Source organism: Dryas octopetala, chromosome 1 (assembly GCF_963921425.1).
Source record: "Dryas octopetala chromosome 1, drDryOcto1.1, whole genome shotgun sequence".
Classification (NCBI taxonomy): Eukaryota; Viridiplantae; Streptophyta; class Magnoliopsida; order Rosales; family Rosaceae; genus Dryas; species Dryas octopetala.
The window spans coordinates 2,035,811-2,054,108 of NC_141366.1; the positions used below are offsets into that span (position 1 = coordinate 2,035,811).

The window sequence follows — 18,298 nt, forward strand, 5'->3', positions numbered from 1 at the left end:
ATCTATGAGAATTAGCATCCCTTCATATGAGAATGCTGGTAAGGAACGCTTTGAAAGATGCATGTTTGGATCTGTACTTGTGCCCCAGAATGTGTAAATGCAGACATTTTTATTGGTCGAAAAAAAAAATGTCTGCAAGTTGATAATAAATGCAGACATTGATAAAAGCTGATAATACTGTGGTTGTATGCAGGTGTAATGGACTGTAAGTTCCATCCACGGCAGCCCTGGTTATTCACTGCTGGTGCTGACTTGGTGATCAGACTTTATTGCCATTGATGAGAAGAAAAGGAAACCACCTTTCGTAGGTCATACTGCACATTTGCTCTAAATATAATATTGTTACATTGTTGAATGACTCTGTGTGTCATGTGTTTACTGAAATGGTTCGATCAAAATTTGATATATAGCATACATACAACTAACTTCTTAATTGTTTACTTTTCTAATTGATTCATATTCCATATGTAATTCTTCGAGCAGAATACGTGGATTTTTGTGGTTCAATTCATATATTTGTTGCTTCTTGTGCAGGAGGCTAGTTAAGAAGTAAACCACAATAAAGCCATACAACCGAAAATTATTTTGTCTAGGCAAATCCTACCTGCTAGTACGGTGATATTTATGGAACTTTGAAATCTTTTGGGGGTTTGAAGAGACAGGAAATAAATTGTCATTCAACTAATTTCTTTGCAGGCTATAAAGGGGTCCCAAAAAAGTTGGCAAAAATGACCTTATAAGCTAAAAATTATAAGTTTCTTTTTGGGCCTGCATAAAAGTACATGAAATAACTATTTTTCATCGACAAGTTATGTACCAAGTCAAGCCTAGTGAAAGTGAATGAGGACCAAATTTGGCAGCAAGGGTGCACCAAGCAAGTGCTGGGCCCATCATTATATTAGATCGTTTACATTATGATCTTAATTTACTTGGTTGCAAATTACTGGGATTTGTGAAATTGACGTCATATCTTGATAATGAAGTTGATTAAATAGTACCAATTTGGTTAAATGAGTAGTTGAATTTGTGAAGTTTTATCCTTTTTTTTTCATGATTCCTTGTAATAGGTTTATGGAGCTCATGTCATTTTGTAGTATCGATGAAGGGTGAAGATACAGTTGAACTTATACTAGAGTTGATACATGATTGATATTCTACGATATTTGATTACTGACCAATGATTGATACTGAGTTGTTCACAAAAAAAAGAGTTATGACTTATGAAAACATAGATATGACGTTACACAAATAACCAACAAATTTTATGAATCTCCATTCTTTAATTCTTACACGTTTAAATATATAATATATGGTTAGAATTAAAAGTTAAACAAAAGAGAACAACCTAAATCCCAATAATATCCACAATAGCAGAAAGGCAGAATGTATATGTCAGCACGAGTCAGCCAAACGTAAGCATTACTAAATGTTGGGCAAAGACAAAATTCTACAGGAAAGCCTCTCTCTCACAATTACTCACAAGAAAGAAAGAAATTGAGTGTTGAAAAATCCTAAACCTCCAAAATTCCCGAAATTAAAGAAGAAATGAGTGACCGATTTTGTCATCAAAACGTTAGAAATAGATGGATGAATAGGTAGGCCATTGCTAATGCTGGTTGGAGCTGGACAAATAACTCATATGAACATGGACCCCTCTATCAATGGAGCGTAATAGCCACAGCATTGAACTGCTTTGTCTGTATGGCAAGGCCAATAAGGAATAAGCATCCCATATGTGATATGCCCCATTGCCCCTCATAATACAATTACTGCCTTGCACCATACGAAAACAAAAGGAAATAAAAACAAAATTCACGGACGAATGAATGCAATCGATCAATCAATATATGAATCCCACATACATTGATTCAAGGCTGAAATTGAACTGTTGGTGGCAGTTTTCTTAAAGTCAATATTTGTGAACTGGGACATGTACGTGTTTGCCAAACCGAGCATGTGATAATTAATTTTGATTTCAATCTAAGATTCTTTCAGAAGTATGTTATGTTTGTTTAAATAAATACAACTTTAGAAACCAACGTGACTCAGCATTAATTTTCGAAATAAGCAAAACCTATATATCTTTGGAGAGTTTAGATGAAAGAGCAATTCCGTGAATTTTTTTTGTTTGTATGCGAGTGTTGAGGTAAGCATGAGCAAATCCAATCATCAGCATTCAGCAAGCAGCTTGCATCATTTAGAGTAGTTCCGTGCATGCATCTTTCTTGCTAATGTATATATGGTGTGTGTGCATTTCTGGTATGAGTAGGACGTACCCAACATTTTCCCTAACTCATTATCAGTTAATTACCCTAAACTAAGGGCATGTGTTTGCAAAATGGCTGCACCAATTGAAAAGTTTCGTTGGTTATCTTTAGGCATTGGCATATATATATATAACTACATATCCATGTGGGGTTGGATGGGCGCGCGACGGCGTGAGCAATAAGCATTTCTTCTCTATTCTTGTATGAGGGAATGACTTAATTTGGGTTTCATACTTTCATGTCTCTTAGTCTTTGGAAGATTTTTAATTCCTCTAGCTTCTTAATTTTAATCCAAAATGATGAAAGACTAAAACAGAATAAACATCAAACTATACTTGGTATGTCTTGCCGTCTTCAGTGGAAAAATGACAAATGCATGCATGTTATGCTCTTAAAGGCAATTAATTAATTAATTAAGCATGCATGCTGTTATTTAATTTCTTAGTAGAGGGCCTCATTGTTTACTTTTCAGTGCGCAATGTCCATAATATTAATGTTTCATTGTTGAGATAAACGTTGAAAGAGGATGGAAACATGAATCGTAATCTGATTAATGTAATCGATCATAATAAATATGGGTAATATTACTAATTTACCATTACGAATCCGTATATAACATGACTGCGAATACTTGTCAGACATTAGTAACGCAAATTTGAGAAAATAAACATGTTTAATTACTATTATATGGCCAAAACAATTTACTATTATGTAAAGAAAATAATTACTTTTTACATTTTATAATATATATTGCATGAATCTTTTAATCATTATATATATAAATTTAGATTATTTCTCTATATATACGGTTTTGCTACAGTCGATCAAGGTACTTTTAATGAATTTTTTTTTTCTCCCAATGTCTCAAGGTACACATTCGGACGCCTCAAGATGTGTATTGAAATGTCAACCTAAGATACTTTGAAGTCTATCATGTGAATGATGTCCCAAGGTCCGGTGCTTCAAGGTTTATTTTGGAGGTCTAAAGCCCACTGCGAAATTTCTCAAGGTCTACCCTATTCATATATGAAATGTCAAATATAATTACATTTTTTAAACAATTTTAATAATAGATCGATATAAGTATATGGTAATTGTACATGACCTTAAATTAATTCCAATTGGTTCCAATTTGTATTCTCAATGGATCTCTTTCTTCTAACCAATCCGTCCTTATCTGCGTGTAGTCCTCTTAATTTTAACAAATCAACTGCAAAACATGTTTTAGGACATTAATTAGTTGCCAAATGAAATTTGTTCAACAATCACTATTGATTTTTTCAGATTCGTTCCCAATTTGATGGCAGGCTAGCCTGTCCAACTTAATTAAGCAGCTAATTAAACTGTACATGCAACGTCAAACAAATTAACGATGCCTTAAATATTATAGATTGCTTTATAATTACAATTATAATAGTTTAGCCTTACATAATCTGAAGAGCCGCACCTTGTTTTTCTACGTAACTATCCATATAAATATATCGTGTCGTTTTTGTTCTAAATTAATTTATAATATAATCTTGCCATTGTTAGGGTCAAAACTACTCAAAAGTAACAATTAATGGCATGTGGGACAAGACAGCATAATTTTATATTAGCATCCAAATTATATACATATATGCTGCAAACCCCATAACTGTAAAATAAAAGCAAATGTTCTGGTAGCACCGTAGCAGTGGCACAAATTTTAACATAGTACAATTATATTAATAGACTGTCTTTTAAACTACGATAAGATGATTTTTATTTGAATAAATGAATTTTTTATACGTCCAATAAATTATTTAAATTAAAAATTGAACAACAAAACCTCTCAAATTGTTTGACTAAAACATCTTACGGTTCATACCTCGTAAATTAAATACGACTATCAGAATATGACATTAAAGAAAACTCCTTGATATTGGTCTGTAACAATATTACAACAGTTTGTCATAATTAAACTAAAGCTACTACCTACAGAATTAGATGTCATCATCTAACCAACCAGTTTCTAACTTTCTATATATACCTGTAATAACTCGGTGTTTGTCTTTTTCGTTTCCTTCTTTGTTTTCTTGGGCGTTGCAATTAATACTAGCATGTATGATTGTATATATGGTCATCCCACAACGACATTAACTAGCAAAAACAATAACAAAAAAAAAAAAAGAAAAAAAAGTGGCATTAATCTAATTCTATGATCTTTGGGAGTAGAATTTTCGTGTTCGTGCATATAGCAAGAAAGCCAGGAAGGTCCCAAGAAAACAAAGAGAACCCCAGATAATGAAAGTGGTTCTGTAGCATGCCATTCCCATGCACCTCCCACCACCTCCATTTTCTTCCTTGCGGTAAAGAAGAGCAGACAAGTAGCCGAACAGAAACGACCCTATTGAAATATTGGCCACCACCACATTGTGGTTCACTGAGAAGTTCTTTGTCCCAAACAACTCTGTGGTCACAGACACTGCAATGGAGGTAATTGCTCCCGTGCACACTCCGATAATGGCGGTGCTGATGTGGAGGGGGAGGCTTGCTGGGTTCAGAAGCAAGAAGAAAGCTGCTGCCATTGGAGCCACTAATGTCATTATTAAAGCCGGCCTTGAAATCATGTACCTACTCCTGAAATATTTGTAAGGAAAAAATTATTACCCAAATAAAATCAATGTTGTCAGATAATTAATTAATTTTGATCGTAATAATACGGTGAAATTTTGTTTTAACGTGTAGTTTCAGATTGACTGTCTAGTAACACGTACAATTGATAATTAATATAACAAACATTATATCCCTAGCTAGCACATAGAGGCATGTACGTACCTACACCAACAAATATATTTACTTCAGAAATTAACGTACTGTAATATTAAAATAGGAAAATCAAATAAATGCCCAGATAGAAGATCAAAAAGATGAGAGAGCTAGGGAGATGGGTTACCTGGAGAAGAAATAGTCGAGAAGAGAAGGCATGAGACGACCAAAGAACCCAAACGAAGAAGATAAAGAGACCAGAGAAGAAGTCCTGGACGAGCCACGAGACTCAGCGATCTGTCCCAAGTTGTTCAAGAACACAAGCCCAAGTGTTGCACTGAAAAAATACACAAAGAAATACAACCAAAAGTCTATCCTTGTGACCATCAACTTCACTCCAATCTCCTCTCGAACACCAACCTCATGATGACCACAAACCTCTACTTGTCTACCATCGAATGCATCTTCTCCCTCTTTCACAACCCCATGCTCTATTCTCGCCGTGGCATTATTGTAATTATTCTCATCCATGGTGAAACTGTACACCCTTCTCTCTCGGTTTCTATTCCATTTTTTTAATAAATGCTCTCTCATTTTTTCAATAATTGGGATGGCCAATGGGGCCAACAGCAACACTCCGGTGCCTATGACATTATGGCACGACCCCAAACTGCTGATGACGGCGTAGATTCCGGTGACTATCGTGATGACGAACATTAAAACAAACCCCAGTTTCATTTTCCTTGGCGTATTCCCAACTTGAATGTCTCGAACCAACGGTGAAACCACGAGGCATACCGCGAGAGGCAGGAGAGAGTTTAGAAGAAGATAGGCCTTGGCTCGTCTACTTGGCGAGGACGAAACCGCAGAAGCCACAATGTCCGTGTAGATCTTGGCGCTCAGACCCTGATAGCTCGTGGTGAGCCCCACGGCGACTTGCTGGTGCGAGGGGAAGTTTCGGATGCTGACGACGTAGCAGACGGTGTTGATCCAGCAGATGCTGTTGCCGGCCAAAACGGTGAGTATGAAGAGCTGCCAGTACGTGGGGGAGGGGAGTTGGTTCGTTATGAAGAGGAATTGGACACCGTAGCCGATCAAGCCGAGGACGGAGCCGATCATGAGGACCAGCCAGAGAGGGAGGTAGATGGCGGCCACGCCGGAGAACCAGCCGAGGAGTTTTCCGGCGTCGGAGGCGAAGGCCAGGTTGTTGAGTTGGAGCTGGGACATGGAGAGGAGGGTCTTCAGTTGGGAGGAGTAGGCGGGGAAGTTGGTGTTGGTGCCGTTGATGGATTGGAGCCAAATGATGCCCACCAGGCTCAGCCATTGGAGAGCTGTGGAGGAAGGCATGATGAGAGAGAGAGTGAGAGGGGTGGAATTGTAATTTTCGGGAGTGAGTGAGTGAGTGGTAGATGGTAGATGGTAGATGGTCGATGGTGGAGAGAGGTTGGGGTTTATAAAGCGTGGGGTAACTGTATGTTAGGCTTGGAATTAAATTAGGGGGTAGCTAGTGTGAAAAGAGTGTAAGCAAGAGTCAGAAATGCTGGCACACTAGAATAATGACCACACACACCAAGTTTGTATCTCATTTTGTGATTTTCATGATCGATCAGCTAATTAAATACATTTCGATATATCGATCTTCTAAAATAAAAACATTTTAGGAAATATATAAGTCAAACATTTATTGATTTCCATTATGTGTCTCTTATAGAAGATGAATGTTGTAGAATTTGATGATTAATTATTCTATTGGGGTTAACTCCTACTATATATAAACCAACTTAATTACACCCTTGATTAATATAATTAAATAACCACGTACTACAGTAATCACTCCTAATAAAAAATTAACAATTACAGAAATAGTCAACGAATCAAATCAATCCATAATTAAGGTAATTGAGAAATGACTTAGGCATGATTTTACAGTCTCCTTGATTTTCCTTTGACCTTTGCTTGATTTTCTCTTGACAACAACATCTCCATGATTCTTTCTTGAGAGCTCAAAATCATCTCCTCGATTCAACCGAGTATATAATATTATATTGTTTCTAAAATATCTCCTGGCCGGATCTAGTAATTTTTATTGCCCTTTTTTCTCTTTCAAAGTCACGTGCAATTAAAGGGAAGAGAATTTTTTTTAAGAAAATAAATTTAAATTTCTTATAATTACTCGAAATAAATTATTTCATCCAATCATGAGACAACACATGGCGCACATGTGACTGACTTAGTCGAGTTACTCTTAATCAAGCTCGCAAATCCCCCATTAAGTAAACCCTAATTTGTATAATTTTATCATAATTAAAGCACTTTGGGAGATTATTCGTTTTCCTTCTTTGGATTAGGCAGGGCGGGGAAAAAAATCAAACTGGTTGAAATTCTTTCTCATCTTTGTAGTGGCTGTGCTAATACAATGTGGTTTTCTATAGACCACCACATTTACAATTAATGATTTTTATGTGAGTGCGATAGGGACGGAAAATTAATGTTATGGTCTGTTAACTTAGCACTTATTTAGGTACCGCATACAATTTTACAACATATATATACAAATATGTATGGTTAATTCTTATTTATAAGATTGATGTAACTCCAAATCATATGACATGCACACATGCACAGACAGATAGAGCTAGAGAGATGGATGGACACGTGGACAGCGGCTGATGGGCATTTTGTGGCTTTAGAATAAGCCGTGTGTCAATTAGTGAGATTGTCGACCTTCAAGGGCTCTCTGCGTCTGGTATGAGGCCGATGATCAATGAATTAGCAAGCAATATAATTAAATAGCTAGGTCATCCCAATTCCCAACCCATCGATCAGCTACAAGATTCCATAGACCCTAGATTTCGCTCCATACAGCCTCATACTCTGGGACCCTCGATCGATCTACTAATTCGATCGTAAAGACAAGAGACCTATGAGAACTAAAGTCCATGTTATTTATGTATGTTATTTAAGAGTGCCATATATCATCATCCTCACGCATATATGACATCATCCATGAGACCATGTGGGCCGGGCAGCCACCTTGATCAAAATTTCAAACCATCCCAAGAATAATGGCATCATGGCAATGGTCCATGTTGATGTGATACAATATTTATGTACGAAGAGAAGAACAATTTCGTTGAGGAATATGGCAATGGCATGCAGTGACAGCTGAAAACCCTTTCCATACTTGGAAGTAATTGTGACCTAGAAGAAACTGTCTCATATATGCCTCGCATGCATGGGTCTTCTTACTTTTGCGTTTGGCATTTTTATAAAGATTTTTTAGGACGGTTAATGCCTAACTTCTCAATGGCCTTTCTTAAATTTATCAACAAATTTTTTGAGGTGGGATAGGTAGTCATATATATATATATATATATATATATATAGGGCAAATTAGGTGTGAACGTCCGCTGAGCCAAGTGCTCGGTGTTAGTTTATTGGCGTTTATGTTATGGCCGGTTAATTCTGAAATTTTGGGCGGAGAGCTAAACTCTAATATAACGCCTCTACCAAATTCATTCTATATCTTAGAAAAAGAATAAAGTGAAAAGATGAATGTTTATTCTTAAAACTCGACGGAAGGATCAGGTGCCCACCTAATTGAATATATATATATATATATATTCCTTATGTTTCTCACTGTTATTCATCACATACTATTTGATGATAAAATAATTATAAGAGAAGGATACGTATATAAATTTTACGTCGACTAACTAATAATAATTGACCGATTGTGTATGTCTTATTAATAGGTGTTTATTTGTGAATCGTCATTTAGGTTTTGTTTTGACAAAATGAACCGTCGGCAATAATCATATATGTTACTCTAATTTGGACCAATTAATACTCGATAGCTTCATATAATGAAGTACTCTATAAATCCATAGTATAGTGCTTAACTAGGTCCACGTACAGCTAGCTAATTAACCAAGCAAAAAGTGGGTGCGTGTCACTCTTCAATGCAGCAGATTGCATATCTTTTATCTTAGGATGATAAGCGAACACTGTGCATAGAGCCATAGAGGTGGAATTATATCATATATATATATAGGAGCATACAATATGGTGCATACTCATTATTAAGTGCTTTTAATGTCCTTGATAATTGGGCCGTTGTAGGATGGTAGCTAGGGACCTCATTTACATCCCAGCCAGTGGTAGTTCCACGAACTAACTACTTATGCTTAATTGCTACTCATGAATTCATTTATCAGTAGTACTGCAGCTAATATAATATATAATACGAGACCAACAATCCTCAATCAAGCTATCTTTTTAACCCAAAATTCCAAAATCTAAGTATGAAACAACGATTTTAACTTTACTATAATAAACAATGATTCCAATTGTTTGATCATCAATAAAATTGATACATAAATAAATTTGATTTTGGGATTAGTCTAAAGAATAAGAATGAGTTAGATAAATATTAGAATTAAAATATGTTCAGAGTTCGACTTGCTCCGATATAATAAAGTTAATGCTTTGTATAGAAATTTTACAAGTTCATTTATAATTAATTAATGTTAAATTAATGGCACTCAAAGAGGTTTCGCATGGAAAATATGAAAACGAAGAGGAAGCCCTTTAACCTATCTGCATGGTGTACGTAGAGAAAACTAGACAGTTCATTTCAATTTTCACATTGGTCCATTGGGCAATCACATAGGCTGTAGTGCAGATAGGAGATCGACTGCAAAAATATTAGTTAAAGTATTTTTCCTTTTTCTTGTTCCAAGTTCCAACAAATTAAAGTTGATAAATACTGTAGCTATAGGTTGCTGCAGACTTTAATTATTGCCCCAAAAATTCTTATCACATGTTCCTTAATCCTTATCATATCTCCATCAGAGCCGGCCCTAACAATTTTGGAGCCTAAAATAGATCATTTCAATTTTCACGTACACAATTACACATACGAAAGATTTTGATAAACCCTGGTCTAAATGAATGGGCCTGGGCCTACATTCCTCCAGCCTGGTCCTTACCCTTGACTAGTCAGATTTGCTGGGCCTAGGCGAAAGAAATTACGGTCCGGCCCGGCCCGGCCCGGCCCTGTCCATGATTCTTATTTCTTACCATCTTCTACAGAATCCCAGTACGCGCCTCGTCTGACCGTCTCTCTAGTCCTTCGTCAATTTCTTGGCTCCGCTCAAACCCTAATTTAACTCTAGTTCAAGATGGCCGTGGTCGGCGAAAGCTCTCCGGTTTTGCCTAATCCCCCGGAAGAGAAGCCAGTCATCGTTAGGGTTAAACGCAAAGCCTTCCAGTCTCGAGTCGACGCTTTCTGTGAGTAGCTCTTTCTGTCCAAATTTCTCTTTTGCATTTGGTTGCCGAAATACTGTAGGAAATAGGAAGAAACTTGCTCGGATTTATGAAAAGAAAAACCTGAAATTGCTTACTAATTTGGGAACATTGTGTAATGTAGGGCTTGAAATCAATGAGAGGCCACTGAAGCGTCCGGTTTTGGAATTCGAGAATCTGTCAATCTCTGATTCATCTGGAAAGGGTAATGAACGTTGCTCATGTTCCTCTGGCATTGTCTTTTATGGATATGCATGTTTTTATATGTGTACTAAAGTCAGTAAATTTACTTATTTTGGACCAATACAACCATTTTATTTTTCTTTGAGATATGTGTTCTGTGATTTCATAAGTAGAGGGGAACTCTTAGAACCCCAACAAAACGCCAGTGTTGATTTCTTATATTTTATAATGCAGCAGAAGAATTGAAGACCAAGAAGGTTTTTGTACATCACATAGAGACAGTTAGCAGCTTTGACACCACCGTTGATATTGTGAAATCGTTTGTGGTGAGTATGGCAGTCTGTCCATATAATTAAGCCTTTGTTTTCCCTCCCCGTGTCACCCCTGCTCTTGCTCAGTAAAGCTTTGTCATTCCCATTGCAAGATGCTGTCTGGGGTTCTCATGCTATCTACTACTAAGAAGTTGCTGAAATTGTCTCATTGCTTCTTTTAGGACCCTACTTCTGATGATGTGTTTGAACATAAAACAAAGAGTGAAGAGCGCAGACACACTTTGAAAAAGGAGAATGTAAGCTCTCTGTCTGCCTTTTGGTCATGTGTGCCTTAATAGAACTTTTGATTTATTTACTGTCTCCAAGATGATATCAGCTTATACTTCTTCCCCATAATAATAGCAGAAACGAGATCAGCTTTTGTCTAAAGCCAGACAGAGTCAGGAGGTACGTGCCATAGTGTTATTTACTCTTGTTGATTAACCCTCAAGTCATGGATTTGTTATCTCTAGTCCATGTAGTTGAAATAGTATGATTTGTTCTTTCATCTCTCGGAGAAATAATGATGCATTAAATTTTTCTCATGCTCTGATTTTAATTTTTCAGTTCTGACACGCCCAATGTCATGTGTTCTATTATGTTTTTTGGTTCACTGTTTGTTCTTATTTCAGTCTTTTGCTTGTGAATAATCATTGTCAGACAGTAAGTTGCAATTGTGTTTCAAATTCTATGCTAGTTTCTATGTCAAAATTTATTAATCTATCTTCGGCACTGTCAGTGAATTCTTTCTGATAGATTAAAAGATTTGTCTATTTCTGAACTTTATTTATGAAAGATTCAAATCTCCCTTTCCCTAAAGTTTTATAAATCTATTGTAGATAACTTTTACGTTATGTTCAATTGCCCGACTTTCTAAGGTATTGTACAGCAAGTTGGATTGATATTCTGAGTCAGTTGTTCTAACCTGATACATTGAGATAAAAACTAAAAACCACTTGCGACCCTTTGATAACATTTTAGTATAGGAAACAAGTCTTTAATGGTAGATAATCACTTGGTGAAATTTGATGTGTAATTTCTTCTTGGGCACTTTCTCATGTTGAGTCCTTTCCATTAGGTTGCAGCAAAAAATGCACGTTTTCAACAAATATGGAGGAGCAGAAAGGGAAACAAAGAAACATCTCATGAGGAATTACAGGAAATGTGTCATTTCTATGATGTTGTCCGCGTTGATTTTGAGGAAAGATCTAATGAGTTGCACCAACAGGAGTAAGTTCTGTGATCATGAAATTCTCTTGCCCTTTTGTATTTCCTAGAAAAATTTAGTTGAAAATGGCATTCCCTATTCATAAATGCAGTGAGACGTCTTTGGAGGACCAGAGGATTTTGAATAGTTACTTGCCTCTTCTGAGAGAGTTCATCCCAAGTGCTGCTTCAGAGATTGAATCAGAATTATGTGCTCACACCTTCAAACAAGGTTGTTTTTACATGTAAATGGATTGAAAGTTGACAGTGTGTCACCGTCCATTTAATATTCATGAGGTAGAAGAATAGGATTGCTTTGAGTTGTCCTTGGTTCACACCTGCAGTTGCTGCTTGTGGAGTTGTATATCATTTTCTGCCTTTTCCTTAATACTAGTGGTGACTGGTAATTTATTTTTCTTTTAAATACTGTTTGATGGGTTCCTCTTATGTGTTGTGTAGCATCTGAAGATGAGTATGTATATGACTTCTATGCTGTGAAGGATGAAATGGATATAGCTGATGAAAATTCTTCAAACCCGTTTCCCTTGTAAGTATATTGTGTATTTTTTTTTTTTAAGCTTCCACCTTATTTTCTTGCTCAGACTGATTAATATCTTTGGTTCAGGGTACAAGTTGAAGACGAGGAATTCTATGATGGACTTGATGAATCTGAATATGAAAGTGATGATTCAAATGGTGATAATAATTAATCTCTTGATTTATCCTCCTTGTTAAAAATTCCCTTTTTAAATTTTTTTAACTTTTCTTGGTTTTCAGCTGAAAATAATCCACTAAATGAGTATCCGGATGAGATATCTGAAGAGGAAGAAGAGGAATCAGAGAGTGATGCGTCTGCTACTGAATCAGAGGAAAATGAGAGTGCCAGTGACAGATCTTCAGAATCCAATGATTTAGATCACAATGGCTATTCAGAAGATGCATATGAAGATGTTCTTTCGTTTGATCATCCTGATGCTGATGGGGATCATTTTGATTATTTTGGTGATGATGGTGAAGACTGGAGATGGTCTTATAGGTGAACTTTGGCTTTTCTGTATTTGCTTTCTTCTTTGTAAGAGAACTTTAGATCCTTCTACGCTGGTGGTTAGTGATCCTGAACAAGCAAATCATTGTCGGAAGTTTTTGTACATCCTTATGCTTTTAACATCCCCAATGGATCTAGTAGTAGGGCGATGAAAAACTTTCTTCTGTCATTTTGAGGTTGGTCTTCACTTCTGAGTTTCCATTTGTTTTCTTCTTTGGGCTCTGAATGGGTTTTCCACTTGTGACAGGCAATGTAACAGAAGAAAAAACGAGCTGCCTGTTTAATGATAATGCTCTATTTATTTTTCCCTAACAAGGGCGATGATTAGAATGGAATCAATGGATGAAAGATTCGATTCATGCTTTTCAATGTAACCGGAAAGAAAAAAAACAAATTAAAAAAAAGAGAAACAAATTATGGAAATGCTACTAAGGTAAATTATTATTTTCTTTTGGATATTTTTAAGAATTGACTAATTAAGTGAATGAAAGTAAAGTTGATGGGTGTGATGAGCAGTGATCTGGGTGTAACAGAATTATAAATGACACGCAGAGTACCGTGAAATGAATATATCTACAAATATCAAATGAAGGCCATGGTTTGCCTCTCTATAGTCTATTCCACTCAATTCCCAAAATAACCATGTATAAAATGCTCCATGGAATTTTATCATACGCTAAAACAATCACTAATCTTGTGAACCAAGGGCAAGGTCGTCAAGCAATATTTCTGTTTCAACGAGTCCGGAGAAATGGGTTCAAAGTTTCGGAGTTTATTCTTTCAGCAATTGTGCGAGCTTGTGGAAGAGTTGCTGCAATCAAGGAAGGCAAGCAGTTTCATTGCCTGTTGATCAAACATGGGTTCGATCGAGACATGATTCTAATGACGTCCCTACTTGACATGTACTGTAAATGCACCAAAATCAAAGAAGCTCGGCTTGTTTTTGATGAAATGCCTGAAAGAGATGTCATTGCCACCAACAGCATGATTTCTGGGTTGTGTTGGTCTCACTTAACATTGCAAGCAATTGATTTGTTTAACGGCATGCCAAAAAGAGACGCTGGGTCTTGGAATTCGCTGATTTCTGGCCTTGGGCATAACTCTGAAGGAAGGACTGGGTTGCTTTTCTTTGAACAAATGAGATTGGAGGGAGCTGAGGTTGATGTTATGACCATGGTGAGTGTTCTTTCAATTTGTTCCGGTCTTGCAGCATTACGTAATGGTAAACAATTTCATGGGTTGGTGGTTAAGTACGGGTTCGAGTTCTATTTACCGGTTGGAAATGCTGTTATTGACATGTATGCCAAATGTGGATGCATGGAAGATGCCTGCATATGTTTCAGGAACATGCCTTTAAAGAATGTAGTTTCATGGACTGCTTTGATTGTGGGTTATGGAAAACAAGGCCAGGGCATAGAAGCTCTGAAGGCATTTGACGCAATGGAAATGGAAGGTGTTCTACCAAACAAAATCACATTCTTGGGTGCCTTGTATGCTTGCAGTCATGCAGGACTAGTACAAGAAGGAAGGAGGATTTTCAACACCATGGTACATAAGTACTTAATCTCACCCATGATGGAGCATTATACATGCATGGTGGACCTCTTAGCACGATCCGGGTGTTTTGATGAGGCCTCTAATTTCATAGAGACGATGCCTATAAAGCCGGATGCAAGGGTTCTCACAGCTTTTTTAAGCTCATGTTGCTCCCACAAGAACTTAGAGCTAGCAAGGAGCGTTGGGCACAAGTTACTTGAATCAGAACCTGAAGAAGCAGGGGCCTATATGTTGCTATCCAACTTCTATGGGATTGTTGGGGACTTGCAAGGTGTGGCAAACGTGAGAAGATTGATGCTAGATAGAGGAATAAGGAAAGAGAAGGCATGCACCTGGATTGAGATTAACAAAACAGTTCACAGCTTTGAATCAGGAGACAATTCCCATCCCCTGAGTAAAGAGATCTACAACTACTTACAACATCTTGTTCAAAAGTTGAAAATTAATGGGTATGTTCCAAACACAAGCATGGTTATGCAAAATGTGGATGAACACACAAAAGAGGATATAGTTCTTGGTCACAGTGAGAAACTGGCAATTGGACTTGGCCTAATCAGCACAGCTCCGGGTACCCGTATCGTTATAGTTAAGAATCTTAGAGTGTGCGTAGACTGTCATGTGGTAACTGGGCTAATTTCAAAGATTGAAGGGAGGGAGATTGTTGCAAGGGATTCAAGCCGATTTCATCATTTCAAAGATGGACTATGCTCTTGTGAAAACCATTGGTGAGAGAGTTAAAATTAGAAATTGGGTGTTACATGTGTGCCTCCCCTTGTTTATGATTTTTTTCCATAATTATTTGTTGCAAGGTTTCAAAGTTTAGGCAGCAACACGCACGTGTAGTCTATGTAGAAACCCACAAAGTCTAACATAACAATAACATGGCCCCGCTCAACCCACAAACCCACAAACCCACAAAGGACCGAGTTGAGCTGAAGCATTCAGTTCCCCGCAGTCACCGGCTGTCTATTTTTTCTTTGAGAAAGTTCAAACAAAGCCGGCTGATAAATCTGATTCTTCTTTTACCAAAAACCCAATTGTTCCCACATCAAATTAAGCTAGTCAATTCCACTATTCCACCACCTCTATCTCTCTTTGCTCTCAACAAAACGATTCCTTTCTTTATTTCTTTTATTTTCTCTTCTTTTCCTTTTTGCTTTATCACTCTCTGGAATTCAAATGAATTAATTGCTTCTGTAGTTGGTCTCAACTCTCAACCTGACTGACTTCATGGCTACGCCAGTTTCCATACACCCCACGAATTTACAAATCCCGGTCGATCTATTTGTGTTCAAGAAACATCCTGGTCTTCCACGCGGCGACTTGGGTTTCGTCGATTTTTCCGGTGACATTGTTTACAAGGTCACCCATCAATCTCTAAAGTCATCATCTCATAACCGTGTGTTGCTTGATTCGGCTGGAAATCCTCTGTTCTCTCTGTGCCGTATCGATGTGAGTCATCTCTCTGACCTCTGTGTGTTTCCCTAGAATTTTTTCCTGGAAACTTCCCTCTCTTTTTTCTTTTGGGTACTAATTTTATTTTGGGGGGAAGTTATAGAGTGGATGTTGGCAAGGATATAAGGGGGGTGATGCTGAAGAGAAGGACTTGATATTCAGAGTGCAGAGGACAAAAAATAAACTTACTCGAACTGAGTTGGAGGTATTTCTTGTTGGTGAGAATTCAGCAGACCCAACTTCTGATATCAGTGTGAAAGGCTTCCCCTTCCAAAAATCCTGCACCATCTATAGAGGCAATGACATAGTTGCTCAGGTATGATTGCTTCTTGTTGTGAGGGATACACGTTTGAAATGACTGCTTGCATGAGAGTTTGATCCGTTTTGGGTGTCAATAACTGCAACTATGTAGACTTCTTTTCAAACCAGGGATTGTTTTGTTTGATAAACATAATTGAAGTGAAAGAATTATAAGGGTAGCTTGCTATGATTATTGGGAAAAAGGAATTTATTGTCTTTGTAGAAAGAGTGCTCTTGTTTATATTTCTGTGTGATAGTGTATTATGCATCTTTACTAAGAAATGTGATTGGTGGCATTTTCACCCAGTTCATCTATCACTGCTGTGGTCTATTATTTGGGAAAACTGAGTTTTGGGATCAATGTAGTCTATCCTTGATCAACATCTTTCTTTCCAAATTAAATGGGACCCTCTTTGCATAGGTAGATGTAATGTTTTCTTGGTGCCCTGCATGGATATATCAGGTTGAATTTGAAGTTAAAAATGCTCTCCAATGGTGATATTAACAAGTTCTCAGGTCTCAGCAACAATGTTTCTGTGTTTTAAAGATTTAAGCAAGCTAGACTTGATTATAATGGAGGAGTATTTTGGTAACATATTCATGTAATGTCTTGTGTAATCTGATCAGTAAATAAGCATGCATTCAAAAAATGTAATAACTTGCAACTGAAAATGGGGAAATTGTGATTTTGTTCATCTTTCAATGCTGTGAATCTAGCAGTCCCAATTAGATAAAGTTATCTTATGAACCCTTTTGGTTTAAAACTTTGTGTAAGGTCTTGTTTCTTGGTTATGAGTTATAGTCTTATTTCTTTTGTTATGTCTTGTTGCAGACTAGTCTCATGTACAAATTGCACCAGCTTTTTCCTAAGAGGGGAAAATTTCGATTGACTATATTTCCTGGATCTCTGGATCATGCTTTGGTTGCGGCCTTGATTGTAATATTTCTTGATTGATTGAAGATTTATAGAAGAACTGGTATTGAAACTTTCAAAATACTCCTCTCAAAAAATAAAAATAAAAGAAAACAAATTTGACCCTATTGGAGATTTGGTTATGCATTATGTATGCCTTTGAATAATTTTAGTTAAAGATTCTTTTTATCCTGGTTAAGTGTAGCAGAAAATGATTAAAAAATTGCACTATGTAAAAGATGCATTCTCAAGCCTTCAGTTTCCATATTAATCTAATTATCCAAAAATTGCGTAATGATTTGTGTAAAAGGGAGAAAAAAAAAATTTGTTGAAAAAAAGAAAAAGAAAAAAGAATTGCTAATGGTTTGGTGCTACAAGAATATGTTATACTTGTGCAATTGCAGTTCTACATTGTACAAAAAATTTATCATACCAGCAATCAACTCTATCCCTTACTTAAGGGGGAGGAGATGTCACTTGAAAGTTTTTGGTGAATATGTGGTCTCATTTATTTATCCAATTTTTCTCTAATTCTTTTTTTCCACATCATCTTCATCGAAACCAATGCCTTCGACTCTAGGATTCACCTCTAAACCCCTAAATTTTCAATCTAAATCTCATAAAATCTTACTTTGAAAGTATGGATGTGCATTCATTATTTCTATTTGATTTATTTGATCTTGAGAGTACATTATTCAAATTTTTCAATATTTATATGTTTAAAGTTCTTCTCAAAATATTATATTTTAAAGTGAGATTTTATTAGTAGGGTTTTGTTACCATACACTCAATGTTAGAATTTGAATCTTGTATTTTTTTTTTTTTTTAAGAAAAAAACAAGAATCCCCTCCCACTAGGCCTTCTACCAACAAGACAAATGGTCAGATTTTATAAGATTTGGAATTTTGGAGTAACATATATAGTTTTTGGTGACCGAAAATGAATTGGTTTGGTGATATTACTTTTTTTAAGTTGGACATTTATATAATAAAACAACAATATTAGAAAGTGAAAAGAAAAATAA

The 18,298-nt window shown here is 36.5% G+C and overlaps 3 protein-coding genes and 1 pseudogene across 5 annotated transcripts; 3 read left to right on the forward strand and 1 right to left on the reverse strand.

Annotated features, from left to right (window-relative positions):
• Positions 1–4,151: 4,151 nt before the first annotated feature.
• On the reverse strand, positions 4,152–6,445 carry LOC147296276 (Major facilitator superfamily protein). The gene is made up of 2 exons (XM_086256959.1): positions 5,185–6,445; positions 4,152–4,868 (listed from the first exon to the last, which is right to left on the reverse strand). The coding sequence occupies exons 1-2, from the start codon at positions 6,342–6,344 to the stop codon at positions 4,445–4,447; spliced, it is 1,584 nt and encodes a 527-aa protein (XP_086113085.1). The 5' UTR covers positions 6,345–6,445; the 3' UTR covers positions 4,152–4,444.
• Positions 6,446–10,123: 3,678 nt separating this feature from the next.
• On the forward strand, positions 10,124–13,364 carry RDM4 (RNA-directed DNA methylation 4). Of its 3 annotated transcripts, none has more exons than XM_086255053.1 (10): positions 10,124–10,289; positions 10,429–10,509; positions 10,722–10,813; positions 10,981–11,055; positions 11,162–11,206; positions 11,877–12,028; positions 12,118–12,236; positions 12,464–12,551; positions 12,630–12,700; positions 12,782–13,364. In XM_086255053.1, the coding sequence occupies exons 1-10, from the start codon at positions 10,181–10,183 to the stop codon at positions 13,042–13,044; spliced, it is 1,095 nt and encodes a 364-aa protein (XP_086111179.1). In that variant the 5' UTR covers positions 10,124–10,180; the 3' UTR covers positions 13,045–13,364. The 3 variants fall into 3 exon arrangements, with proteins under 3 accessions (XP_086111179.1, XP_086111185.1, XP_086111193.1); XM_086255059.1 differs by having other exon boundaries at positions 11,165–11,206; XM_086255067.1 differs by having other exon boundaries at positions 10,725–10,813.
• A 321-nt stretch (positions 13,365–13,685) lies between these two features.
• On the forward strand, positions 13,686–15,511 carry LOC147296278 (pentatricopeptide repeat-containing protein At1g25360 pseudogene; annotated as a pseudogene).
• Positions 15,512–15,513: 2 nt separating this feature from the next.
• On the forward strand, positions 15,514–17,479 carry LOC147296279 (LURP-one-like protein (DUF567)). Its single transcript, XM_086227769.1, has 3 exons — positions 15,514–16,058; positions 16,165–16,377; positions 17,194–17,479. The coding sequence occupies exons 1-3, from the start codon at positions 15,837–15,839 to the stop codon at positions 17,314–17,316; spliced, it is 558 nt and encodes a 185-aa protein (XP_086083895.1). The 5' UTR covers positions 15,514–15,836; the 3' UTR covers positions 17,317–17,479.
• Positions 17,480–18,298: the final 819 nt, after the last annotated feature.